This window comes from Equus asinus, chromosome 22, assembly GCF_041296235.1.
Source record: "Equus asinus isolate D_3611 breed Donkey chromosome 22, EquAss-T2T_v2, whole genome shotgun sequence".
Taxonomy (NCBI): domain Eukaryota; kingdom Metazoa; phylum Chordata; class Mammalia; order Perissodactyla; family Equidae; genus Equus; species Equus asinus.
The window spans coordinates 21,590,324-21,617,503 of NC_091811.1; the positions used below are offsets into that span (position 1 = coordinate 21,590,324).

General features: G+C 32.9%; 1 protein-coding gene across 1 annotated transcript; it reads left to right on the forward strand.

Moving 5' to 3' along the window:
* Positions 1 to 8,400: 8,400 nt before the first annotated feature.
* Positions 8,401 to 26,970, forward strand: LOC123279864 (natural killer cells antigen CD94-like). The gene is made up of 7 exons (XM_070494266.1): positions 8,401 to 8,534; positions 9,993 to 10,112; positions 20,857 to 20,955; positions 21,714 to 21,785; positions 22,431 to 22,582; positions 23,494 to 23,621; positions 26,727 to 26,970. The coding sequence occupies exons 2-7, from the start codon at positions 9,995 to 9,997 to the stop codon at positions 26,851 to 26,853; spliced, it is 696 nt and encodes a 231-aa protein (XP_070350367.1). The 5' UTR covers positions 8,401 to 8,534; positions 9,993 to 9,994; the 3' UTR covers positions 26,854 to 26,970.
* The last annotated feature ends 210 nt before the right edge of the window (positions 26,971 to 27,180 follow it).

A 27,180-nucleotide genomic window follows, 5' to 3' on the forward strand; every position in this document is an offset into this window, starting at 1 on the left:
CTGATAATTTCTATGTCTCTGAACAAGAAAAATTACCTGATTTATATGCTGCTAGACATTTATATGCAATTTATAAGAGATATAACTAGAACATGAGAACATACCAAGTTTGAAAGTACAAGTAGAGGAAAAGCTATATCAGGAAAAACTGACCAAACAAAAATTTTCTTATCTCTACTGATATTATATAAAATAAGATGTGAGATAAAAACAGTATTACAAAGAGTAGAATTAACTGCAACATGACAAAAAATTTTAACTCACCAAGGAGATATAACATTCTCAATAAGCATAATCTTCATAAGACAGCTTCAAGATGCATAAAGAAAATGCTGAGAGAACTACTAGAAAAAGTGGGCAAAAGTGAAGCCACCTTTAGAGTAAAATATGTTTTAAAGTCTCTCTAAATTATTAAGATGTAGGATAAAATTCAACAAATAAGAAGATGTGATGAGAAAATGAACAATCTTATCTATTGACATATATAGAATTTCATACTAAGTAGAGAATACTACACAGAAAACATAAGTATAGATATAGATGTAGATATTACATTTAGTCAAATAGATGACCATAAAACATATTTTGACAAATTTGGAAGATTAAGTATCTGCAAGCTACTTACATAACTATGAACTTAATTCAGAAATTCATGTAAATGCATAGATTTTTAAATATCCATATATACTGAAATGAAATGATAAAATAAATAACTCATTACTAGAAGAATAATTTAACAAAAAATCTAAAATACTTTGAAATGAATGATAATGGAATTATTATGCATCAGAACATCTAGAAAGTAGTGAACCAAGAATCCAATTTAAAAAGATAGCAACCAATTAAGAAAACAATGTCAAATAAAGTAAAAGAAAGGAGGTAATAAGTAAAAGAATGAATCAGATGATGATAATTATGGTAAATAAAGAGATGGTACAGAGAATCTACAAAGCAACCAGTTAGTTCTTTTGGAAGACTAACAAAAGAGACAAATGGTTGATAGAATTTACAAATTGAAAATATCAGAAGGCACAGATAAATAATTGTAGTCATTATAAAGGGGGCACTTACAGAGATAAAACAGTTTAGAAAGCTAAAAAGAAAACTGTGATAATTTCAGTGCAAATAAATTTAAAAGGTCAACAAAATGGAGAAATGTCTAGGCAAATGCAGTTTATCCAAAGCTTGAATAATTTTAAAACTATAAAAATATTAAGTTATTGATTAAACTCATCCCATAAAGAAAAGCAGAGTACTTCAGAAAGATTTCTCTGAAAATTTTATGGACTATATTTTACAATTTTAAATAAAATATTCTGGAAAATAGAAAAAGACCACTTCTGAACTCATTCCATAGACTAGCGTAATATTGCCCAAGATAAAATAGATATCAAAGGCAGAGATAGTTTAAACAGTATATCAAATAAGCTTTATTTTATATGTGAAACATATATACTTTATATATCTTTGTCCAATTTATAAAGTTGATTACTGTAATTGCCATTCATAAAAGATCTTAAAAATTCTCAAATATTATCTCAATAAGAATTAGAGTATTTGGGGCTGGCTCTGTGGCCGAGTGGTTAAGTTTGTGCGCTCCGCTGCGGCAGCCCAGGGTTGGATCCTGGGTGCGGACATGGCACTGCTCGTCAGGCCATGTTGAGGTGGCGTCCCACATCCCACAACTAGAAGGATGTGCAACTAAGATATACAACGGTGTACAGGGGGGTTTGGGGAGATAAAAGCAGGAAAAAAAAAAGCAAAGATTAGCAACAGTTGTTAGCCCAGGTGCCAATCTTTAAAAAAAAAAAGAATTATAGTATTCTTCTAAAATTCCCTTGAGTAGATAGAAAATTTAAATAGAAATTTAAAAATATATAGAATAATAAGTCTCATCAAAGTATAAAAGAACTAGGGGCTGGCCCAGTGGCCCAGCAGTTAAGTTTGCACATTCCGCTTTGGTGGCCCAGGGTTCACCAGTTTGGATCCCCAGTGTGGACATGGCACTGCTTGTCAAGCCATGCTGTGATAGGAATCCCACAAAGAAAAAGTAGAGGAAGATGAGCACAGATGTTAGCTCAGGGCCAGTCTTCCTCAGCAAAAAGAGGCAGATTGGCAGCAGATGTTAGCTCAGGGCTAATCTTCCTGGAAAAAATAAAGTATAAAAAAACTAAAAAGATATTTCCATGGTGACCACATGGAAAAATGGACAAACTTTACTCTGATGGATCTATAATTTTCTATAGATCTATAAAAGTTGAATAGGATGCAAAGAAACCTCTATGAGCAGAATTTTATCAAAGGACCAACTCCTGTTAATAAGGAGAGGAGCATTGCAACCTAGATACCTGGGAGAAGTGCTAGTTTTGTAATGGTGGACAAAGGAGTAGATCTACCAAAATCAAGAGATTTTCATACCAATGTGTATTGGTGGTATAATTTGGAATCTTAAGAGCACCAAGTACAAAAAATAAACCACTTCTCCTTACAGTTCTCCTCACCTCTGACCTAAGGCATTTTTCTTAGAACATAGCATGAGAGAGGAGTGGGAGAGCAGAATAAAATTTGCACAATCTCAAGCATTTCTGGGGTGCTTAGTTTCTAGAGCCCTGCTTGGGTTGAATACAAAGACTTTTTTAATATGATGCACAAAAACCAACACAGAGAGTCAAGAAAAATGAGGGAAGAAAGCAATATATTCCAAACAGAAAAGCAAGATAAAATTCCAGAAACAGACCTTAATGAAATGGAGATAAGTGATTTACCCAATAAAGAGTTCAAAATAATGGTCATAAAGATGCCCACCAAGGTCAAGAGAATAATGCATGAACAAAATGAGAATTTCAACAAGAGATTAAAAAAAATAAGAAAGCACCAAACAGAAATTAGAGATCTGAATACTACAATAACTGAACTAAAAAAGTCAATGGAGGGGTTCCACTCCAGACTGGATCAAGCAGAAGAAAATATCAGCAAACTCTAAGACAAGCAGTGGAACTCATTCAATGAGAAGAGCAAAACAAAATGAAATGAAAAACAATACTGATAGCTTAAGAAAATTATAGGACACCAACAAGTGGGCCAATGTTTGCATTATAGGGGTCCCAGAAGGAGAAGACAGAGAGAAAGGGGCAGGAAGCTTATTTAAAGATATAATGGCTGAAATGCTTGAACAAGAAAAAGAAGTAGGCATCCAGATCTAGGAAGGTCAGAGACAAAAACTAATTAACACAAAATTAAATTGTCAAAAGTTAAAGACAAAGAGAAAAATCTCAAAAGCAGCAAGAGAAAAACAACTCCTTAAGTACAAAGAAGGTCCCATAAAGCAATCAGCAGATTTTTCAGTGGAAACTTTGCAGGTCAGAAAGGAGTGGTATGATACATTCAAATTGTTGAAAAAAACCCAACCTGTCATTCAAGAATGATCTGCCTGGGGCCAGCCCCGTGGCCAAGTGGTTAAGTTCACATGCTCCTCTTCATGGTGTGGAGTTTCGCTCACTGGTTTGGATTCTGGGCGCAGACATTGCACCGCTCATCAGGCCATGCAGAGGCAGTGCCCCACATAGCACAACCAGAAGGACCTACAATTAGAATATTCAACTATGTACTTGGGGACTTTGGGGAGAAGAAGAAAAAAATAGAGAAGATTGGCAACAGATGTTAGCTCAGGTGCTAATCTTTAAAAAAACAAAAAGAAATAAAATGATCTGGTCACCAAAGTTGTCTTCCAGAATTAAAGGAGAGATAAAGAGTTTTACAGGAAAGCAAAAGCTGAATGAATTCATTACAACTAGACTGGCCTTACAAGAAATGTTACAGGGACTTTTTCAAACTGAAATAAAAGGATGCAAATTAGTAACAGGAAAACATAAGAAAATATAAATCTCACTGGAAAAGGTAAATATATAGTTATATTTGGGATACTCTAAAGTTGAAAAGGTGGTGAATAAATCACTTAAAATCTAGTATAAAGGTTATAAGACAAAATATTAAAAATAACTATAACTACAAAAATTTGTTAACAGATGCACAAGGTGCAACAATTTAAGCTACGACATGCAAAACATAAAATGTTGGAAGGAAAGAGTAAAAATGTAGAGCTTCAGCATTTATTCAAAGTGAATTTGTTATCAGCTTAAAATGGACTACTATAATTATAGGATGTTTAAGTAAGACTCGTAACCACAAAGCAAAAACCTATAATAGATGCACGAAAGATAAAGAGAAAGGAATCAAAGCATACCACTATAGAAAATCATCAAATCCCAAAAGAAAACAGCAAGAGAAGAAAGAAATGAAGCAGTTACAAAACAGTCAGAAAACAATTAATGAAATGGCAATAGTAAGCACATACCTATCAACAATTACTTTAAATGTAAATGGACTGAATTCTCCAATCAATAAACATAAATGACTGAATGGATTTAAAGAAACAAGAACCAATAGTATGCTGCCTACAAGAGACTCTCTTCAGCTTTAAGGACACACAGACCAAAAGTGAATGGATGGAAAAAGAAATTCCACATAAATGGAAACGAAAAGAAAGCAGGAATGGTTATTCTTAATCAGAAAAAAAATGGACTTTAAGCCAAAGACTATAATAAAAGACAAAGAGGTCACTATATAATGATTAAAATGTCAACTTAACAAGAGGATGGAACATGAATAAATTGTTATTCACCCGAGATAGAAGCACCTAAATATATAGCAAATATTAACAGACCTGAGGAGAGAAATAGACAGTAATACAATAATAATAGGGATTTCACTACCCCATTTTCAACAATAGATAGATCATGCAGACAGAAAATAAATAAGGAGACATTGTATTTAAAGTACAGAATAGAACCAGCTAGACTTAGACATGTACAGAATGTTTCATTCAAAGGCAGCAGAATACACATTCTTCTCATGAATACATGGAAAATTCTGCAGGATAGATCATATGTCAGGCTGCAAAACAAGTCTTAATAAATTTAAGAAGATTGAAATAATATTTAAGAAGATTGAAATAATACCAAACATCTTTTCTGACCACAATAATATGAAACTAAAAATCAATTACAAGAAGAAAACCGGAAAATTTAATCTCCACAAATATGTGGAGATTAAACAACAAGCTACTGAACAACCAATGCGTCAAAGAAGAAATGAAAAGATATCCTCAGACAAATAAAGATGGAAATAGAACATAATGAAACTATGGAATGCAGCAAAAGCAGTTTTAACAAGAAGTTCATGGTGATAAATGTGATCTCAAACAATCTAACTTTACAATGTAAGGAACTAGATAAAGAAGAACAAAGACCCCAAACTTAGTCAAGAATATTCAATGGGGAAAGAATAGGCTCTTCAACAAATGATAGTGAGAAAACTGGATAACCACATGAAGAAAAATGAACTTGGTCCCTAACCTTACACCACTCATAGAAATTAACTTGAAATGGATCAAAGACTTTCACATAAGACCTGAAACTGTAAAACTAGAGGTAAACCTAAGAATCTTGCTGACATTCATTTTGACAGTGATTTTTTAGCTATGACACCAAAAGCACAAGCGACAAAAGCACAAATCAACAAGTCGGACTACATCAAATTAAAATGCTTCTGCACAGCAAAAGAAACAATCAAAAAAGTAAAAAGGAAATCTACAGAATGAGATAAAATATTTGCAAACTGTATATCAAATAATGGGTTAAAATCCAAAACATATAAAGAATTCATGCAACTCAATAACGAAAAGGAAATCTGATTAAAAAATTGGCAGAGGAACTAAACAGACATCATTCCAAATGGCAAACAGATACCCCAAAAGATACCAAACATCACTAATCATCATGGAAATGCAAATAAAAACCATAACGAAATGTCACTTCACATCTATTAGAATGGCTATCATTAAGATCATAAGAGATAACAAGTACTGGTGAGGATGTAGAGAAATGGGAACCCTTGTATACTGTTAGTGGAATGCAAATCAATTCAGCCACTATGGAAAATAGTATGAAATTTCTTCAAAAAATTGAAAATAGAAGTACCATATGATCCAGCAATTCCACTCCTGGGTAACCAAAGGAATGAAAACAGGATATTGAAAAGATAAATGCACTCCTATGTTTTTGTACTCAATTGATCCAAAAGAAGGGAAGGAAAAGCAGTAAATTTGTTAAAATAGTAAAGTAGATTTTAATCAGGACTATTGAGATAGGTATAGGGGCTACTGTAATGGAGTTTTGCAATAGGGGAGAGACATTGGGCTCAACATCTATCACAACAAGGACAAGTTAAGATTCATAGTCAGTGGATGGAAAATTGCTAAGAGAAATGTCAAGGGTAAGGAGGATTCTGTTAAGCCCATTTGACAGGATTAGTGTTGATGGCAGGCCAAAGTGATAAGACAGGAGGGTGGGGAAAAACGAATTTGATCAGATATCAGGGGTGGGGGATTTTTTCTAAACTGACCCTGTGACCCAGTAGGAGTGTTGCTAAAACTGGACTAAGCGAGACAAGGACTGAGTCCAAAGGTGAGCATAGTCCAAAAGAAAATTGAGAGGAAGCTGACTCAAATTTGATCAAGGAGACAGTTTTTGTCAAATCAAAACAAAGGACGGTGAGACAAACAGCGAAATTTTAGATACAAACCAAACTATAACAATAATTATATTAAATATCAATGGTTTAAACATTCCAATTAGAAGACAGTGATATTTAGGCTAATAAAAAGACAACAAACAGTTATATGCCATCTTCAATAACCCAATTAGATACTTATACTATAAATACTTATAAGGTAAAAGTGAGGATGAACAAAGTTATATCACACAAACACTAATCACAAAAGAGAAGACATTACATAATAAAAAGAATTCATCAAGAAGCTATAACAATCCCAAATGTTATCGCAATAGCAGAACTTCAAAATCCATGAAATAAAAACTTGACAAAAGTGAAAAAGATATATGTACAATTATAGCTGGAGACTTCAAAACCCCTCTTTCAGCTGTCAACTTAGAAAAAAGAAGCAACTGCAAAACAAAAGGAAAGTGTTTATCTGGGGTCTTAGAATTGCAATTCCGGGAACACAGTTTCCGGCAGAAGCCGGAGTAGAAGTCAGGAGCTCTTATTAGCAGCTGAGAGCCCAGAACCATCATCTCAGTTGTTTGTGAGGGAGGGTAAACTTATGTTACAGTTCATTAGTTTACTCAAGGACATCTTGTTATTACTAGACAAAGTTTCCTTTTGCACAGTCCTTCAGAAAGTCATTTCTCTGCAAACAACTCCCTTTTGGCAAATAAACAAAGTCAGCACAGTTTCGTATTTTTAACAAAATGGAGTCCACGGTACAAAATGGAGTCACTGCTGTCAACTCATTGCGTGTAGTAATTGATAATATGAGCAGCAAAAAAATCAGCAAGTATGTTGAAAATTTGTGTATCCCCATCAATCAAATTGCCGTAATTGACATTTATAAAACACTTCACCCAACAACAAAAGAATGTGTATTATTTTCAAGTGTACACAAGCTTTCACTGAGATAGACCATATTCTGGTCTGTAAAACAAATCTCTATATATTTTCAAAATTTATATCATACAAGGTCTTTCTTCAACCATAATGAAATTAGACTAGAAATAATAAATAATGAGTGTGTGTGTATGTGTGGGAGCGCTAACATGTATGTTTGTGTGAGCATTGAAAATATTTAAGAATACAAAATTTAAACTAACCTAAGCTAAAACAATGCCAGCGTTGTCTTTTGTTTTAAATATCTATCACAGAAAGGATGAAATTATTTTGAGAAATTGAATTTTACAGGAATGGAAATAATTCATTGATTAGCATTTGTTTTTTTTTTTTGTTTTTTGGTCACTATAACTGATAGGAATGATTTTGAGGAATCGATGGACAGCCAACTAACAATAAATGCTGAGGTGTACTGAGCAGTACATGCATGTACCACCTAGTGATGAAAAATAGTACCCACGCTAGAACTGAAGAAGTTCAAAAAGAGACATCAAAAAGTGCCTTTAAAGAATATTTCCAGAATATAAATCAAATGTAGAATATAATACTTAAGGTACACCGAAAATAATTGAAGGTGTTTGAAACTACTTTGTAAATAATCAATGATGTATTTAATTATATCTGTGACAATGCAAGCGTTGAATGGACCTGGTTGGCCATTAGTGCAAATACACTAGATATCTTGTGTAACTAAGACTGATGAAAGGCCCAATCTAGAGATAATACAGAGCTAAACTGAGCAGCAGTAAAAGAGTTTCCTGTGTGGTTGCATCCAGAGCACTCTTATGCTTGACTTCTGAGCTCACCTATCAGAGTCTCTTGAAGGACAGACAAAGACATTATTAGTTTGTGTATTTCTTTTCTTGTCTTCTTTTCTAGGCTTGTGATCCATACGAAGGACCATCAAAATTTTTAAATTCGAACTTCTGTAATAAGAGTTAAGATCTGCTTCTTCTCGGGATACATTTGCACTCTGCAAAAGTTCAGACATTCAGACTTCTAAAAGTCAGGTATTTGTAACTTCCAAGATATACATTCTATTTCTCAACATGTGTTTTTTTAGAATTTTGAAGCAAATTAGATTGAAGGAAACTAAAATTATAGCTTTAAAGACAGATTGATAAATCAATATGAAGGTATATATGTTTTCTTCCAAATTACATATATATATATATGATTTTTAAGTGATATATATCTATATCTCCTTTTATATCATTTGGAAGAAAAGGGAATAAATGTATGGGTGACAGTATGAAAGGAAGGGAGAAAAGATTGAAAAAATAGAGATGCTAGGAGGGAAATCAGGTGTACTTGAGTAATCTTAAAGAAGCTATTCTAATTGTTATTTATTTTCAGTATTTTTTTATTACTGTTATTATTTGATATGACATTCTATGACACCTAAAAATTATTGTGATATAAAATAGGAGTTTAAAGAAAAGAAACGGAAATACAAACTTCAATTGGGGTAAAGTATAATTAACGTTCCCAAAGAATGTGTTTTTTGATTATGAAGAACTTGGGTATATTATCTTCTAGAAAGACAGTAAAAATACCTCACATGGATTTCTCTCAAATTTTCTAAAATGTTTTAATCAGGAAAAAATCTCTTCTAAATTCCTCCCAACCTGGAATTTATTTAGTACACAAAACATTAGTTTTGAAGATAAATTTAACTGTTTTGTATACTACGTAAAGAAATCTAATAAACAATCATGGCAGTAACAAAGATTAGTAAGATGTATCAAGGAGTTTATAATACAGTGGGGAGATGTTAATGAAAGCAAGATAGGAGATAATTGTTAGAATGGTGACAAAGAAGAATGAGAAAAATTGGAAAAAGAGATTAATTGCTATTGAAGGATCTGGGAGTTTTATTAAAGGTGGTGAAATTTGATTTACAGATTGAATAAACTAAAATTATAATAAGCAAATATAGGAGTAAAATATACCAGGGAAAGAAGAATTTGAGGAAAACATGCAGGTTGGAGAAGCATTTATGTTATGTTGAAAAAGAATAAGTATATCAACAGAATTATGGAAAAATGAAAATAGGTTGAAGTGAAAGATAAGACTGAAAGGAAGACAGGTTCAGGTGAAGTTGTGAAGAAACTTGAATGCCAGGCTGTAAAGTCAAATTCCATCCCACAGAATTCAATAGAGCTGTCAGATCATCTTTTGCATTTTTACTTATCAGTGAATGATATTTATAGATTTGTAATTGTGAATAGACAACATTAAGGTGACTAAAAATGATGTATCATACCAACTCATTAACTAACTTTTAAAAAAATAATACTTTTTCCATTCTTGAAATTTTTTCACGTTTGTAATTATATTCTAACGCTAGTTATTTGAGTTTATTCCAACACCATTTTATTCAACACCAGTTTTACTTACTGATTTCACAATTTACTTTAATTGAAAATATATTTTCCGTTCATTTTTTTCTTATCTCTGTCCTTCAGTAATGAATGAGGTAAGAGTAATCTATTCTGATTTGCGACTTCAACATTCATCTCAGCCACAGAGAAGGCAAAGGCCTGAAACAACTGAAAAAAAAGGTTCATTGTGTTTTAGGCATCAAGGTATGTGTGCTTTCTACATTTTCTTATTTTAAATTGCATTTTAAAGTATAAAGAATTAACGCACTATCATGCTCATATGCACACATGTGCATATATACACACACAATTTAAATGTTTATCTTCTACTAGAAAAGGAAAATAAGCACTTATGAGGACAGATTATGACTTTTTTCCTACGAGATTTAATAATTTTAACTATATCGTAAACCTTAAATCAGTGTTTTTTGGATGTGAAATATTCAGGGATCCAATTATGTTATTTTCCATTTTCTGTCATTTTAAAATATCAATACTATGCGATAGAATATCTTGGAAATAGAGAACTGAGAAAATGTACAGATAATTTCATTATTCCAACACAGTTGCTGTGATTTTGGGATTATTTTTTCCATGTTTTTTTGATATATATTTCTCAGAATAGTGTGTTCAAAGTGTATCTTTTTCAAGTGTCACGCGTCTATCTTGATACACACACTACAATGCTATCATTTTACTGATATATGTGATTACATGGAATTTGATTATCTTCCAATCATTTGAAATTTGCTTTGCTTTGTTTTTTAACTGCTGCTAATTTATATTCCTCAAATGTTCTGAATAGATATGTGGAATGATTAGAAGTGCACTATATATTAATTTACTAGTTCTATTTTGTCTTATGTTAGATGGATCCTCATGACTTTGGCTAAGATGTATTATTTTTAACTATGGCCTCAATTGATTACTTTCCTGTTTTTTAGACTAATTATTACAATGTCATTTGTGATATATGCATTTACCATGTGACTAATGAGGAAATATCTTCAAATTTTGCTTAATATGTTGTTAAAAAAAAAAAACCTTTTCCATCTCATACTCTCTGCCTATAAGGTATTCAGAAATTTTCTTTTTTTTTATTTCTGATACATAATTCACTTTACTAGTGTATATAGTTAGCATTAGATTTGTATGGGAAAACTTTATTCATCAAATTATTATTTGTCTGTATGTGCATAAGTATGTGTAAAATAACATACTTCACCATTATTATTATTTTTCCATATGTCAAAACAGAATGACTTAGAGTCATTATCCTATTATTTTTCCATATGTCAAAACAGAATGACTTAGAGTCATTATCCTAAGTCTTTTAAATTTATTTTTATCTAACAATATTTTTTAGTTTTTCACGTTTATAAATGCTTTTACATATGTAAATCAATATGAAAAAACCCCACAAGGTAAATTCATTTTTATACCCCATATACAAACATAGAGAGCTGTGATGGTTAAGTGGCATCTTTGAAACACAAAAGCCTGTAATTGCTGGAACTCAGTCTATGTTTAGAAAATCCAAAGCCTTTTCTCCTCTCAGAATACACAGGTGACTCTCAACTAACTTTTCTAATAAGGAGCTCTAGGTTTTCTGCCTTTTCTAATTTTAACTCAATTTCTTAAAATTCAATCTTTGATATATATGTCACTCAAGCACCTACAAATAAGGATTGACATACGTGATGATACATGTTTCACTTCACATTGTGAAAATAAAAATCTATTGATGTTTCTTGAAGTGTTAGTTGAAGATAACTTTTGGCCTTTAGGTGTCACTGTTTAGAAGGGAAAGGTCAAAGGTCAAACTTATTCCAGACGTGTGGTGATGTGTTTACAATCCTGAAGAACAAAACAAATCATGGAAGAGTAGAGTAGTTTTTTAAAAGTATTATCATTCTGAAGGTGCTACATTAATTATTTTGTAAAATTACAACTTACCAAAAAGAGAGAAGAAGGAAATAACTTGGGACACTAATTGTACCATGAAAACTAGTATAAATAAAATTTGAATATATTTCTTTTAAATCATTTTTACACATGTATAATTATATGAATGCATCATTAAAAACATTAAAATATACCATATATTATTTAAATAAACTTTCTTCTTTTTCCTTCTTTTTATTCTGCTACAGTGTATGTTTCTGTAATATGAATTAGTTAATATGTAATTGGCAAAGAGGGATGTTATTACAGTGTGGAAATCAATTGGTTTATATACAGTTTTCCCCAATATGTTAGCGTTTTTGACTACCAAGTAAAAACAGCTTAAGTCCACTAATACAGTTGAATGGAGTAAGCTGTGGAGGAAAGCAGTACTATACACAGTGCCCATTCACGTCTCCTTCTAGCTCATAATTCACTTTGACCACAAGCTCTGTCTTGAAAATGCACGTTGAACAGTTCTTCCTGATCTTTGTGCATTTGCTCTTGCTTTCATAATTCAAACTTTCCATCATTCTTTTCTTTTCTTTATATATATATTTTTTTATTGAGGTGACATTAGTTTGTAACATTATATAAATTTCATCTGTACATCATTATATTTTGACTTCTGTATAGACTACATTGTGTTTACCCCAAAAGTCTAGTTTCCATATTTTCATTTGTCAAAGAACAAATGTTACCCTTTCGCCCTCCTTCTAACCCCTGCCCCTCTGGGTAACCACCAATTTGTTCTCTGTATCTATGTGTTTGTTTCCTGTTGTTGTTTTTATCTTCCATTTATGAGTGAAATTGTATGGTATTTGTCTTACTCCATTTGACTTATTTTGCTTAGCATAAAATACCTTCAAAGTCCATCCATGTTGTCACAGAATGCAAGATTTCATCATTTTTATGGCTGAGTAGAAATCCGTTGTACATATAATACTACATCTTCTTTATCCATTCATCCATCAGTGGGCGCTTAGGTAACTTCCACATCTTGGCTATTGTAAATAATGCAATGAACATAGAGTGCATATATCTTTTTGAAAAATTGTTTTCATGTTCTTTGGATAAATAGTTGGAAGTAGAATAGCTGGATTATATTGTAGTTCTGTTTTTAATTTTTCAAGGAATCTCTATAGAGGCTGCACCAATTTACATTCCCACCAGCAGTGTACAAGGGTTGCTTTTTCTCTACATTCTCTCCAATACTTGTTATTTTCTTGTCTTTTTAATAGCCTGTCTGACAGGCATGAGGTGAAATCTCACTGTGGTTTTGATTTGCATTTCCCTAATAATTTGTGGTGTCGAACGTCTTCTCATGTGCCTGTTGACTATTTGTATATCTTCTTTGGAAAAATGTCTGTTCAGACCCTCTTGACTATTTTTTAATAGGATTGGTTGGGGTTTTGTTGTTGAGTTGTATGAGTTCTTTGTATATTTTGAATATTAACCTCTTATCAGATATATGATTTGAAAATATCTTCTCCCAATCAGTATATTGTCTTTTTATTTTTTTAATGTTTTCCTTTGCTGTGCAGAAGCTTTTTAGCTTTACATATTCCCATTTCTTTATTTTTTCTTTTGTTTTCCTTGCCTGAGGAGATATTTCCAAAAAAATATTGCTAAGATTGATGTACCGATGTCAAAAAGCATACTTCCTAGTCTTTCTTCTAAGAGTTTTATGGTTTCAGGTCTTATGTTCAAATTTTTAATCCATTTTGAGTTAATTTTTGTGTATGGTATAGGATAATGGTCTATTGTCATTCTTTTGTATGTGGCTGTCCCGCTTTCCCAACACCATTTATTTAAGAGACTGTCCTTTCTCCATTGTATTTTCTTGGCTCATTTGTCAAAAGTTAGCTGTCCTAATTGTGTAGGTTTGTTTCAGGGCTCTCAATTCTATTTCACTCATCTGTGTGTCTGTTTTTGTGCTAATACTATGCTATTTTCATTACTACAGCTTTGTAGTATGCTCTGAAATCAGGAAATGTGATGCCTCCAGCTTTGTTCTTTTTTCTTGGGATTGCTTTGGCTATTCAGGGTCTTTTGTTGTTCCATATAAATTTCAGGATTCGTTGTCCTATTACTGTGAGTAACGTCACTGAGACTTTGATAGGGATTGTATTGAATCAATAGATTGCTCTAGGTAATATGGACATTTTAACTTTGTTAATTTTTCCAATTTAGAAACATGGAAGCTCTTTCCATTTCTCTGTGTCTTCTTTGATTTCTTTCAACGTTTATAGTTTTCAGTATAGAGGTCTTTCATCTCTTTGGTTAAATTTATTCGTAGATATTTATTCTTTTTCTTGCAATTGTAAATGGGATTGTATTCTTAATTTCTCTTTCTGCTAGCTCATTGTTAGTGTATAGAGATGCAACTGATTTTTGTATATTGATTTTGTACTCTGCAAATTTACTATATTATTTCTAATAGTTTTAAGATTTTCTACATATAAGATCAAGTCATCTGCAAATAGTGACTGTTTTACTTCTTCCTCTACTATTTGGATCCTTCTTTTTTCCCCATAACTACTCTGGCCAGGACTTTCAATACTGTGTGAATAAGCGTGGCAAGAGTGGACACCCTTGTCTTCTTTCTGTTCTTAGAGGGCTAGCTTTCAGTTTTTCACCACTGAGTATTATTTTGGCTGTAGGTTTGTCATATATGGACTTTATTTTGTTGAGGTGCAGTCTTTCTATAGTCATTTCATTCAGAGTATTTTTTTTATCATAAATGGAAGCTGTATCTTCTCATATACTTTCTCCGAATATATTGATATGACCATATGATTTTTATTCTTCATTTTGTTAATGTGGTATATCATGTTGATTGATTTGCACATGTTGAACCATCCTTGCATCCCTGGAATAAATTACACTTGATCATGGTGTATAATCCTTCTAATGTATTGTATTTGATTTGCTAATACTTTGTTGAGGATTTTTGCATCTATGTTCATCAGTGATATGGGCTTGTAATTTTCTTTTTTATGTTTTGTCCTTGTCTAGTTTTGGTATCAGAGTAATGTTGGCCTCGTAAAAATAGTTAGGAAACATTCCTCCTTCTTCAATTTTTTTGAAAGAGTTTGACAAGGATAGTCATTAAATTTTCTTTGAATGTTTGGTAGAATGCACCAGGGAAGCCATCTGGTCCTGGACTTTTGTTTTTGGGGAGGTTTTGGTTACTGTTTCAGTCTCCCTACTAGTGATGAGTCATTTCTTCTAGGTTATCCAACTTTTTGGTATATGGCTTTCCATAGTATTCTCTTATAATCCTTTGTATTTCTGTGGTAGCCATTGTAATTTCTCCTCTTTTATTTCTGATTTTATTTATTTGAGACTTCTCTCTTTTGTTTTTCCTAGTGAGTCTAGCTAATGGTTTGCCAATTTTGTTTATCTTTTCAAAGAAACATCTCTTCATTTCATTGATCTTTGCTCTTGTCTTTTTAGTCTCTATTTCATTTATTTCTGCCCTAATTTTTATTTTTTCCTTTCTTCTACTGATTTCGGACCTTATTTGTTCTTCTTTCCCTAGTTTTCTTTAGATATAATGGTAGATTGTTTATTTGAGATTTTTCCTGTTTCTTGGGGTAGGCCTTTATTGCTATAAACTTCCCTCTTACTATTGCTTTTGCTGTATCCCATAAATTTTGGCATGTTATATTTTCATTTTCATTTGTATTCAGGTATTTTTAAATTTCTCCTTTGACTTCTTCATTGACCCAAGAGGCCCATTGTTCAGTAGCATTTTGTTTAATCTTCACGTATTTGTGATTCTTTCAGTTTTCTTCTTGTAGCTCATTTCTAGTTTCATAGTGTTGTGGTTGGAAAAGATTCTTGATATGATTTTAATCTTTTTAAATTGATTGAGACCTGTTTTGTGGCCTAAAATTTAATCTATCCTGGAGAATTTTCCATGTGCATTTGAATAGAATGTGTATGCTGCTGTTTTGGATGGAATGTTCTGCATATATTTACTAAGTTCATCAGGTCAGATGTGTCATTTAAGGCCAATTTTTCCTTATTGATTTTCTATCTGGATGATCTATCCATCAATGTAAGTAGCATGTTAAAGTTCCCCATTATTATTGTGTTATTGTCAATTTCTCTTTTTACGTCTATTAGTAATTGCTTTATGTATTTAGGTGCTCCTGTGTTGGATGCATAGATATTTACATAGTATCCTCCTGTTGGATTGTTCCCTTTATCTTCATGTAGTGCCTTTCTTTGTCTCTTATAACAGTTTTTGTTTTAAATTCTATTTTGTCTGATGTGAGCATTGCTACCACAGCTTTCTTTTCATTGCCATTTGCATGGAGCATCTTTTCCTGTCCCTTCACTTTCAGTCTGTGAGTGTCTTTAGATCTGAAGTGTGTCTTTTGTAGGCAGCATATAGGTGGGTCTTTTTTTTTTAAATCCATTCAGCTACCCTACATCTTTTGATTGAAGCATTTAGTCCATTTGCATTTAAGTAACTATTGACTAGTATGTACTTATTGCCATTTTGTTACTTGTATTCTGAATGTTTTCGTAGTTCTTCTCTGTTCCTTTCTTCTCTCTCTCTACTCCCTTACGATTTGATGGCTTTCCTTAGCTTTATGTTTGAGCTTTTTCTAATTACTTTTTGTGTACTTATTATAGGCTTTTGGTTTGTGATTGCCATGAGGTTCATATATAACAACCTATGTATATAGAAGTGTATATTAAGTTGAAGATCTCTTGAGTTTGACCTCTTACTATAACAGTCCTACACTCTTACTTTCCACTAACGTTTTATGTTTTTGATATCATATTTTACCTCTTTTATTTTCTTGTATCCTTTAACTTCTTGTCTTGGAAAGAGATATTTTTAGTACTTTGTCTTTGCACTAAATACTACCTTTATATGTGGTTGATCCACTACCTTTACTGTTATTTTCCTTTCCCAGTGATTTTTTTTGATAGTTTTATTATTCCTCTTTGTTTTTGTGCTGTTTTTCAGGTTGAGTGAATCTGTGCAAGGGCCCCTTAAAAGTAGGTTTTCCTTTCCATGAAGCTCTGTAGTTTTCCTGGGCATATTCCCCACTGATTTTCAAAACAAGGTGTTCTGGGGTCTCATCTCTCCCATGCTGGACCTAAGGGCTGGTGTGCCTGATGTGGAGCTTGAATCCCTTGCTCCTCTAGGAAAAGTTCGGTACATTTGAGATCACTCCCAACGATGAAGTGCTGTGGGTAGAGTGTGGTCTTTTTCCTCAGCAGGATTGTATCTCCACCTCTTCCACCCCTCTTGATGTTGTCCCTTATTGTGGAGGTTCTTTTCATTCAGTTTCAAGATCTGCCTCAGAGAAAATAATTCCACGTGTAGTCTTAGATTTGTTGTGTTTGTGGGAGGAAGCAAACTCAGGATCCTCCTATGCCACCATCTTCCAAAAGTTCTGCTCCATCATCTCTTAGTTGTTCTTTTAATAAAATGCAGGTTTACTGTGCAGCTCTTGTTTTCATATGATATAGAATACTTACATTCTCTGGTCCCTAAATATTGGAGTGTCTTTAGATTCAGCCTACCTGCTTATCTTTCATTTTTACATTTGCTCTCTAGGGATTCATTGAGTCTTTGGCTTTAAATATCATCTACATGCTTATGACTCTAAATTTATACATCTTGGATTTTTCCCCTGAATTTCAGACTATGCAGTATCCTAATCCAAATCACCTCTTGCATGTTAATAGAAACTTCAAACATATATCCCAAATGGACTCCCTGATATTACCCCACTAAATGCTCTCTTATTCTTTTCTCCACTTAATATTAGTTACAACTGCATGGTTTCTATTATTCACAACAAAAAGACTTGAAGTTCCTCCTTGATTCATCTTATTTGCTCACAATCTGCATCAGTCAATCCTGTCAGCTTTTCCTTTAAAATATTTACCACATTTACCTTCCTGGCAACACTCTGTTCCTAGCTGACATTTTCTCTTTTGTCTTATTCCAGTAGATGCTTATCTGATCTCCTTCATTCTGTTCTCAAACCCCTTTCCACATTCACATTCTCTTCCTCATCCCATATTTGTAGTAGCAAAGAGCAACCAGGTTTAGCCAATTGAAACATGAATTATGTTGTCATTCATTAGCTTAAAAGACCCCAATAGCTTCCTGGTTCACCCAGAGAAAAAACTGAATTCTACTCTCTGTACGGCCATCCAATATCTGACTTCTGTTGGGTAGTTATGATTCATGTTTTCTCATTTTTTTAAATAATAATAGTTGATGATTATTTTTCACTTACTATGAACCAGGAGCTCTTCTAAGGATTTAAAATATTATAATGTGTTTAACCCTCTCAACAATCCTATGGGTTAGGCACTGTTATCACTTTTTTACAGATAAGAAAACTATGGCAAAGAGAAATTAAGTAAGTTGCCCAGGTTACATGGCTAGTAAGTGGCCTTGAGTCCAGTGTCTTTACTTTTAACCTCAGGTCTATGCTGGACTGATTAATTTATGATCACTCCTCCATCTTCTTTGTGCCTTTCAAAACCCATATTTATCTGTACTCCTCTATTTTCTTTCTTCTCATTCTGTCTTTTCAGTTTATACATTTTAATTCTTTACTGATTTTTAACAGAGTTTCAAGACAGAACAATGATCAATTCCCCAAACGACTATTGTTCCTTCAGTAAAGGAGTGCTTATGGAGACTGAAATAAATTTGATATTATAGTTATTCATTTCATGAGTAACATCTCAATTCTGTTACGATTTAGTGAACTTGTATGTCGCAAACATCTGTTTCTCCGCCTGAAACATCTGTCTCTGAACTGAGAGTTCCCTGAAAAGTTATAATTCCTTCTTTTGATTAATTTCCTAATTTTTGCTTGATGTTATTGACATATTACAAATATCCAATGGCTTAAGCCTAATCCATCCTTCTTAAACATTTTTTCTAGCAATAGTCCAAGTGTTCTGCAGTCTTAGTAAAATCGCATGTCTGGTCAGACCTGAGGTAATGATTTAAATCTAGGGTGAAGGTGGAGAATGGAAAGGTACTCTAAGTATAACCAATAAATTCTGCTTATGTCCACCTTCTGATTGAAATGGCCAGAGTCCAGTCTTGCTTAGACACACATCTTAAATAGAAAAACAAAAGAAACATAGGAATTTGCAGAGGAACTCCAATTTTATATATGCTTTAGAGGGAATTTTATTATAAACCATAGTGATCTTTGTCACAGTTGATGTTTTTTTCTTTTGCCCACATCTCTTACAGGATAAATATTCTCTGAGAACTCTGCATATCTTCCTAATTTGAGTAATAGCACATTCCTGAGGCTCTTAAATCTCTACTTCTACCCATGTAACCCAACTGAGCTCTTTATTATGTAGATTAATTTTCATTTAAAAAATATTCATCTATTTTTTGAAATAAAATGACAGAAAACCTGAAAATCAAACTGGGGAAAAAGAGATTTTTTTACATCTTGGGAAAGAGAAATAAAAATAATCTGAGTGGTTAATGACAATATTCTCTTGGGGAAGGAGGGAATAGTCACATATTTATAAATATGTTCTCTACTATGATTACATCAGTATTTTGCGCAAATTTGATGTTTGAAGTGAAAGACATGGAACTCAGTTAGATGAACATAGGATGGCCACAGGTCCACTGTTTTTCACTGATTCCACTCTGACAAGTGGATTTAGATAATCTTATTGGAGAGTGAAAAATGTAAATTCAAGAAAACGATAGTCTTTTTTCTGCTTTGTTGAGTCTACTGACAAGTCCATAAAGCAAGTTATTTATCTCTGATTCCATGGTATTTATTCATAGCATTTCCATTTTATGCTTCTTGGAAATTTCATATCTCTGCTGAAATGCCCCGTATATTTATGCTGATTTCCATTTTTCTCACTAGATGCTATAACCTATCAATCATTGTTATTTCAGATTCCCTGCCTAGAAATTACAATAACTGATCCATCTCCAGATCTGGTTTTCAATGTACACTTTTAAAAATGTGTCCTACTTAGTGCACAGTTTATTGCTGAGGCAGGCAGATTTTCTGTCCCTTCCTCTGTGACATCTGTCCTGTATTGGTGGATCCCACATATGAGGAAGTTTCCTCTCTCTCTCTCCCAGCTAAGGTCCTTTACTTTGTATCATTTAAGGATCCTGGGCATAAGCTGGTTTTCTGCCCTCTTTCTAGAAGCAGGTGGCTTTTACCTATTGTCAGTGCAGGGGATGGGGAGGACTAGATTTCCACTTTTTCCCTCAGTAGTTGCTGAACTTTTCCTAGAATGGGTGAGGTGGCAGGTGGTGGTGGTGGTGGTGGAGCATTTATTACTAGTTCCCCAGTAGTAGCTTGCCTTTATCAAGGTCCTAGAGTCAGGACCCCCAAGACATAAGGTGAGTTTTATGTTTGTGCCTCAGGGGCAGCCATTTACTACTTTTTGCTTAGGCAGGGCTCAGAGCAGGGATCATCTCCAGATTTACCCACTAAATCCACAGCTTTGGCAGACCCTGGAGAACTGCCCCACAAAAAGGAGATCTCTCAGTTCTTCTGAACTTTCTTTATCTTTCCATGAGCACCCAGTGGAAGCCAACAGAGAATAATTGGCAATCGTGTGTGAAGTCCCATTGGTCTATGGCTACAAGGGATTCAAAAGTCTCATGACAACCTACTCTTAGCCCTGAATATTTGTTAAAATTCTTCGCTGCTTTTATGGCTGCCACGTTTCTTCCTATGCTTTGCCAAAGGTGAAGTAGAGTGTGTGTCCCATCTTTCCACAGAAATGGGGCTTCTCATCTGTTTAGAATTTAGTTCACATGATTGCCTTTTGAATTCTATTGTCTCATTTGCTTAAAATGTTATGATTTTGTAGATTATCTCCCTTTTCTCTGTTTTTAGTATGCAAGCTATGTTTTTGTGTAGTTTACTACACCTAAAATGGAAGCAGAACTCTGAATAAACATTTAGAAGCTGATGTCTCAAATTATATTTATCTCTTTCTGTAGATTGTCCTACTCCAGCTTCTTCATGGAAATTGATTGCAGTGATTCTGTGCCTCATTTGCCTGATGCTTCTTTTGTCTGTTGGAATCTTAGCCATAAAGTGTGAGTCATTAAGTAAAATAGAAATCTGCTTTTCCAGTACTCACATAGTGAAATCTGTTAAAGATAATACGTTGTTTTAATTAATTCAACCCCTTGACCAAATATAATATTCTCTACCCAGAACTGAAGATGATTTCTTGGAGACATATCAAATAATTATTTATTTTTAAGCATATTGTGAACCTTGCTAAAAGCATTACTATTTGTTCTCATGTTTCCTTTACCAGAAATTCCATTTTAAAAAGTCTTTCTCTGCATATGAAAAACTTACTCACACTGTTGTCAGAACAAAGTTTCCTTCTTCTGAGATCAATTGCGATAGGAAATTGTCATCCTTAGCTTTTTTTTGTGTGTGAGGAAGATTGGTCCCGAGCTAATATCTGTTGCCAATCTTCCTCTTTGTGCTTGAGGAAGACTGTCACTGAGCTAGCATTTGTGCCGATCTTCCTCTATTTTATGTGGGATGCCACCACAGCAGGACTTGATGAGTGGTGCTAGGTCCACGTCTGAGATCTGTACTTGTGAACCCTGGGCCACAGAAGCAGAGCACGCAAACTTAACCACAACATCAACTGGGTTGGCCCCTGTAATTTGATTTTTATGTTTATGATTCTATTACATTTGAGTTCTTTGAAGCAAATGATGTTTCATTAATAATTTTTGCATTTCCATATTCAGTACAGTGTCTTGCACATAGGAATGTCCAATTATTTTCTTTTTGAGTTAAAAAGAAACGGTCCTTTCTGAATTCTTTTCAGTGAATCAGAAGTCATTTCAAGCAGAAAGATGTCTGAGAAATCTTTCCTCCAGCAAGGAAGCAGATAAAACAGGTAATTTTGGAAGTGTCTCTGAGTGATAATTTTGTTTGCATGAGAGAGAAGAGAATTAACTATGTATCAACTATTTTCTTGATAATGATACATGTAAGCAGATATGAGTCAAATCTACTTGTATATCAAAGAGTATTTCTCACGGAGTCATATATACATTATTTATACAGTCAAATGATGATGCTATCAAATGATCACCTAAGGGTGAATGAAATATTTTGACAAGGCGTCATCATCAGTTTTTATTGGGTAGATATCTATTTATAATTTTTTTCTGTACTTGTTATATAATTTTTGAAACATAGCTTTTTAAATAAATGCACTCGTTTCACTTTAATTTTGAAAAACAAAGAACATTATAATGACAATTTTAACAGTTAAATATATTGGATATGTTTCTAATTTTGTGATTTTTAAAAAAATTTTTTCCCAATATGCATCTTATGAATCTTAAAGACTAAAATGTTTTGATGAGGTGAATTATTAATTTAAGATCAATCTAATGCTAAATTTAAGTGTACACTGCCTATAATGAAAAAGTCAAATGATGTTTTTGTTTGTAGATGGTAGATTTGCTATGCAAAATTATTGGATGTGAATTGCAATGATGGAAGGCATTCAGTTATATTCTAATTTTTTTAATAGTTTGGAAATATCCTACATGTTCAAACAACTGGCATCAGCATGGAGAAAACTGCTACTATTTTTCAAGAAACATGTTTCCTTGGAAAGAATGTCAACGTTATTGTGCTGGTTTAGAATCAAGATTCCTTAAATTGAATATTCAAGAAGAGATGGTAAAAATATTTCTTTCATAAATTTCAGTATTAAAACATTTTAAGAATGACAGCACTCACTCAAGTTTTATATTCTTCTGAAACACTTTCTATACTGCAGTCACAGAAATCTTTAAAATATGACTGTAATTTTGAATGCATCCTTTAATAACACTTGAGTGACTTTTCTCAGCATTTAGGGAAAAGTACAAATAAAATGCCTATAAGGTTACTTGTAATCTGATTCTTTCTTATTTCTCTGGCTTCCTCGGCTGTTAAGGACTCTCAACAACACTATTCTAAGAGAAGCATGTCACGGTCTCCAGCTGTATTGTAGTTCTTTAAATTCCTCCTTGTTCTCCTGGGCTTTTTCATGTTCTTGTTTCATCTGCATGTGACAAATTTTATGTCCTTCACATTGCATGCAAAACTGTCTTCTCTTGGGTAATGCATCCTTGTTTCTAAGATTTTAGCTTATTAGTTAATCCCCTTGAAAAACATTCTTGGTTCACCAAGACCTGTTAAAACTCCCTACTCATTCTTCTGCTTTGATCCTGTATTTCCACTCTTGTAGCTTGTGTCACTACTTATTACACAGGCTCAATTAATGTTGTTCTATTTTTCTATGTTTTTCTAATCTAAGTGACTACAGCTATATGACTGTTTCCTTACTTTTACAACCCATAACCTAAGAAAATGCCTAGAATAAAATGTAGGCTAAAAAAATAATTTCTTGGTCAATAAATGTCATTAGCTATTGATATCCAGCTTATGCATAAAGAACCTAGGATTAATCCCTCAAATTCTTTCTATATAATAGAACAGAGATTTCAAAGGGAAATTTATAAATGAAATATACATATGTAAACCATTATATTCCTCTCTCTAGAGAAGTTTCATTTTCTGATTTATTTTCCTTTCACTCTTTGCAGGATTTTGTCATAAAATTGTCAAAAATGCAATGTGATATGCGTCAAGAAAAGTTTCTGATCAGTTTATACTACAACAGCAAACAACTGAAATGGGTTTGGTTAGATGGCACAGATCTTACCCTGGACAAGTAAGTCTCCTGTTGTTTTAAAATTTCAGTCCAGAATAATGCTATTTTTTTCCAAATCTAAATATCTAGTGTGGATACGGGCAGATGTTAGATTTCGTATCAGCTGTATCCATAATAAATTAACCAGGAAAAGACAGGATAGATGGAGAAAGGGAGTAAAATACTTACTGTACTAAGCTGAACATTTTACTTTCACAACTCATTTAGATTGTTTATCTGTTCTATGATTGAGGTATTATCATTGTGCATTTTATTAAAACGTAATTGAATAAATAAACTTGCACAAGACTACAAAGTGAGTACATATCAGATTTGCCATTTTAATTTTAATCTGGTTGTTAGACTCCAAGACATGTGCACATAATGGAATTTTCTAAAAGTTTGCTCTCTACCTCTCTAGGACTCAGCCGTTGTACTTCAAAGTGGTTTGCTGGGGACCTCATAACAAATTACCACAAACTGGGTGGGTTAACACAACAGGAATTTTTTTTTTCACAGTTCAGAGGACAGAAGTCTGAAAAAAGTGTTGGTAGAGTTAGTTCCTTCTGAAAGCTGCTTTCTCTTGGAGGAGCTAGTTAAACTTTGCATGGAGTAAGTTAGTTGTTATTGATGATTAACATTTTTGTTATACCATATATATTGCAGAATTTATTTATTAAAGTACTAATGTATAAAGAAAATATGGTAAACCGCAGAGAAAATGGAAGCTACTTTTAAATTGTCTGAGGCCACAGAGAGGATAGCTGGCAATTCTTGGCATCATTTAAATATATATATCCAGTTTCGCATTGCTTTCTTCTCTGCATCTCTGTGTGCCCGTTTCTCTCTTACAAAGATAATCTCACTGGATTTAGGGCCCAATCCTGTATGATTTGATCCTGATCCTTACCTTAATTATATCCACAAAGAACCAATTTCCAAATAAAGTGACATTCTGAGGTTCTGAGTGGACATAAATTTTAGGGGGACACTATGCAACATACTTTCTTTAAGATTTCTAAGCCTCAACTCAGATGATTTCGGTAGGCTGTCTGGAAGTTAGAGGTATAAAATTGCATTCTAAAAATGAATTCCATGATATTATAATATACAGCTAGTTTAAGATCCATTACACAACAATAATATACCTCAACTTAATATTGCAAATATTTTGACCATGGCATAGAAACTTCTCAGGACTTTCTCATGCACTGTGAAATCAAATCATCAAAAATTGAACTGAGGGAAAGACAAGACTTCTGACTACAAGTGATAAAATTAGCCAAAATAAGTGATTCAAATATTAGCAATAAAATTCTCTTACTAATAAGTTTGGAAAAACCAAATATCCTTATACAGCTCTCCTGGAAAAGTGATAGCAATTGTCGACAATTAATTATGCATGCAGTTAACCACATTTTTATCAGATTACGTATGCAGTAGTGGTTGAAGATTTGAAACAATGCAATAATTCTGAATTATTGTAGAACAAATATCTGCATATCAAGTGCCCATATAGCCACTCCATGTTATACTCTATTGTATATGAACATGTTTATGAAATTTAGTGAGACTTGTGCAGCAGCAAATTGATTATGAAAATTAGAAATTTTAATATGCTGTTTTGACGAGTTATGTTTTTCAAGATCATATCTTTCCAATCTACCATGCTAATCTAAACACCATTTCAAACACCTGTATATACAATACACACGTATATACACATCCAATATACTACAAAAATGTTTGCAGCAGTCAATCTATAAAACTGATGAAATTTCCTATTCTGTCATTTCCAAAGTATCTAATTCACTATATGTACCATTTATCATTCATCTCCACGTTTCTTTTTCATGTCTTTTGCTTTAAAATTGATATTTTTATTTCTAGTCCAAATTCCTACTTATTGATTTTTCATTTTATTTCTTACTAACACACCACTATACGACTCCGTACGTGATTCTCAATGTGAACAGGTATATCTCTATGTGTGAAAATGCCAGTTTAGCAAGACTCTGGGAAATGCAGAAATACCAACACCCTGGTTTTCCAGTTTTCGCTTCCACAGTTTAATATAGTAAGCAATTAATAGCGCAGGCTCTGAAGCTAAACTGCCCAATTTACATCTTGGCTCTGATACTTGGGTTATCTTAGTCTCGTGTTTTAGTTTTTGTTCCATCATCTATAAAATGTGGTGAATAATAGAACCTACTTCCTAGTGTGGTGGTGAAAAACACATTACCTGATAAATTTAAGCATGTGGAAAGTGTCTGACACAGAAGAACTCAATAAAAGTATTATCTCCCCTTCCTCCCCTTCTTCCCCTTCCTACCCCAAGTCTTAAGAGTAAATTAATGTCAAATAAATTTTTTAACATATGAATATAATTTAAAAATATGATTTCTACTTTGAAATAATATGAATAACATATGCAAGATTCTTCACAATATGCACACACTTAACAGATGTGATTTTCTAATGCAAACCCTGTGTTCAAATTAAGACTTCAGATTTGCCCAGATTTCTGAGTGATTGCATATTCATTTCCAATTGCTGCACCTAGTATAGTAATTGCATGTCCTCCTTCAGGAAATTATAGCTCGTATTTCGTGAGATCTGTCTGAATTGCTTTGATTCTCATTGTTATATTCAAATATTTGATCTTTTGAAATGATTACTTATACTTACTACTATAGAGGATTCTTTACTCTGTAAGGAGCAAGCTAGACTGTTCCAGAAGAGAGTATGCTGTTATTGATAATTAATAATAATTTTATTGTACAGTAATTTTGTAATTACAGTACTATATATTTACAGTAGAATGTGTTTATCAAAATGCTAATGTATAAAAGAAATATAGTAAACTCCAGTGAAAATGGAAGGTACTCTGAAATTGTCTGAGGTCACAGAGATGATAGCCAGAATTAAAGGCATTGTTACCATCTCAATTCCAGATTTGATATTAAATTTTGAATGACACAATATGTTTGTTATTTGTATTGTTAGAGAACTTGGAAAGTGACATTTCTGCTTCTTTAGAGCTATATTAAAATGTTATGGATTTTAAAAATACGATAGATACATAAAGCAAATTCAGCATTTAATGGAAAGTATTTTCTCTTCTAGGCTTCAAATTCCAGGACGTGTGAATGCTAATAATAAATGTGTACATATAAAATATGGCCAGATGAACGCTGAAGATTGCCAAAGTTATGGCTATTGTATCTGTAAGAAGACAACATATTCAGATTAGATGAAATACATCAGAAAGAAAAAAAATGATCACTTGAGATTTCCCAGTGTGATGACTTCAACTATGTGAAAAATTTATTTAGCTAAAAATAGATTCCATTAAACATTGAAGTCCAAATATTATTCTTTGACTCTACTTCATAATATATAACAGGATAAATATAATAAACCATATATTAGAAGTGTGGATAATACAACGAAATTAAGGAATATGAAGGAATATTACTGACACAGAAATATTAAATAAACCCTTCCATTACTAAGACAGAGGTATCAAATAAATTCAGTTTAAGACGTTCAAATCTTCCAGTACTTTCTTTTCTTTTTT

Coding starts and splice junctions, on each gene's coding strand:
- LOC123279864 (XM_070494266.1), top strand. CDS start 9,995: ATGAATGAGGTAAGAGTAATCTATTCTGATTTGCGACTTCAACATTCA. Junction 10,113..20,856: donor ATTGTGTTTTAGGCATCAAG/GTATGTGTGCTT, acceptor CTCTTTCTGTAG/ATTGTCCTACTCCAGCTTCT. Junction 20,956..21,713: donor TGGAATCTTAGCCATAAAGT/GTGAGTCATTAA, acceptor AATTCTTTTCAG/TGAATCAGAAGTCATTTCAA.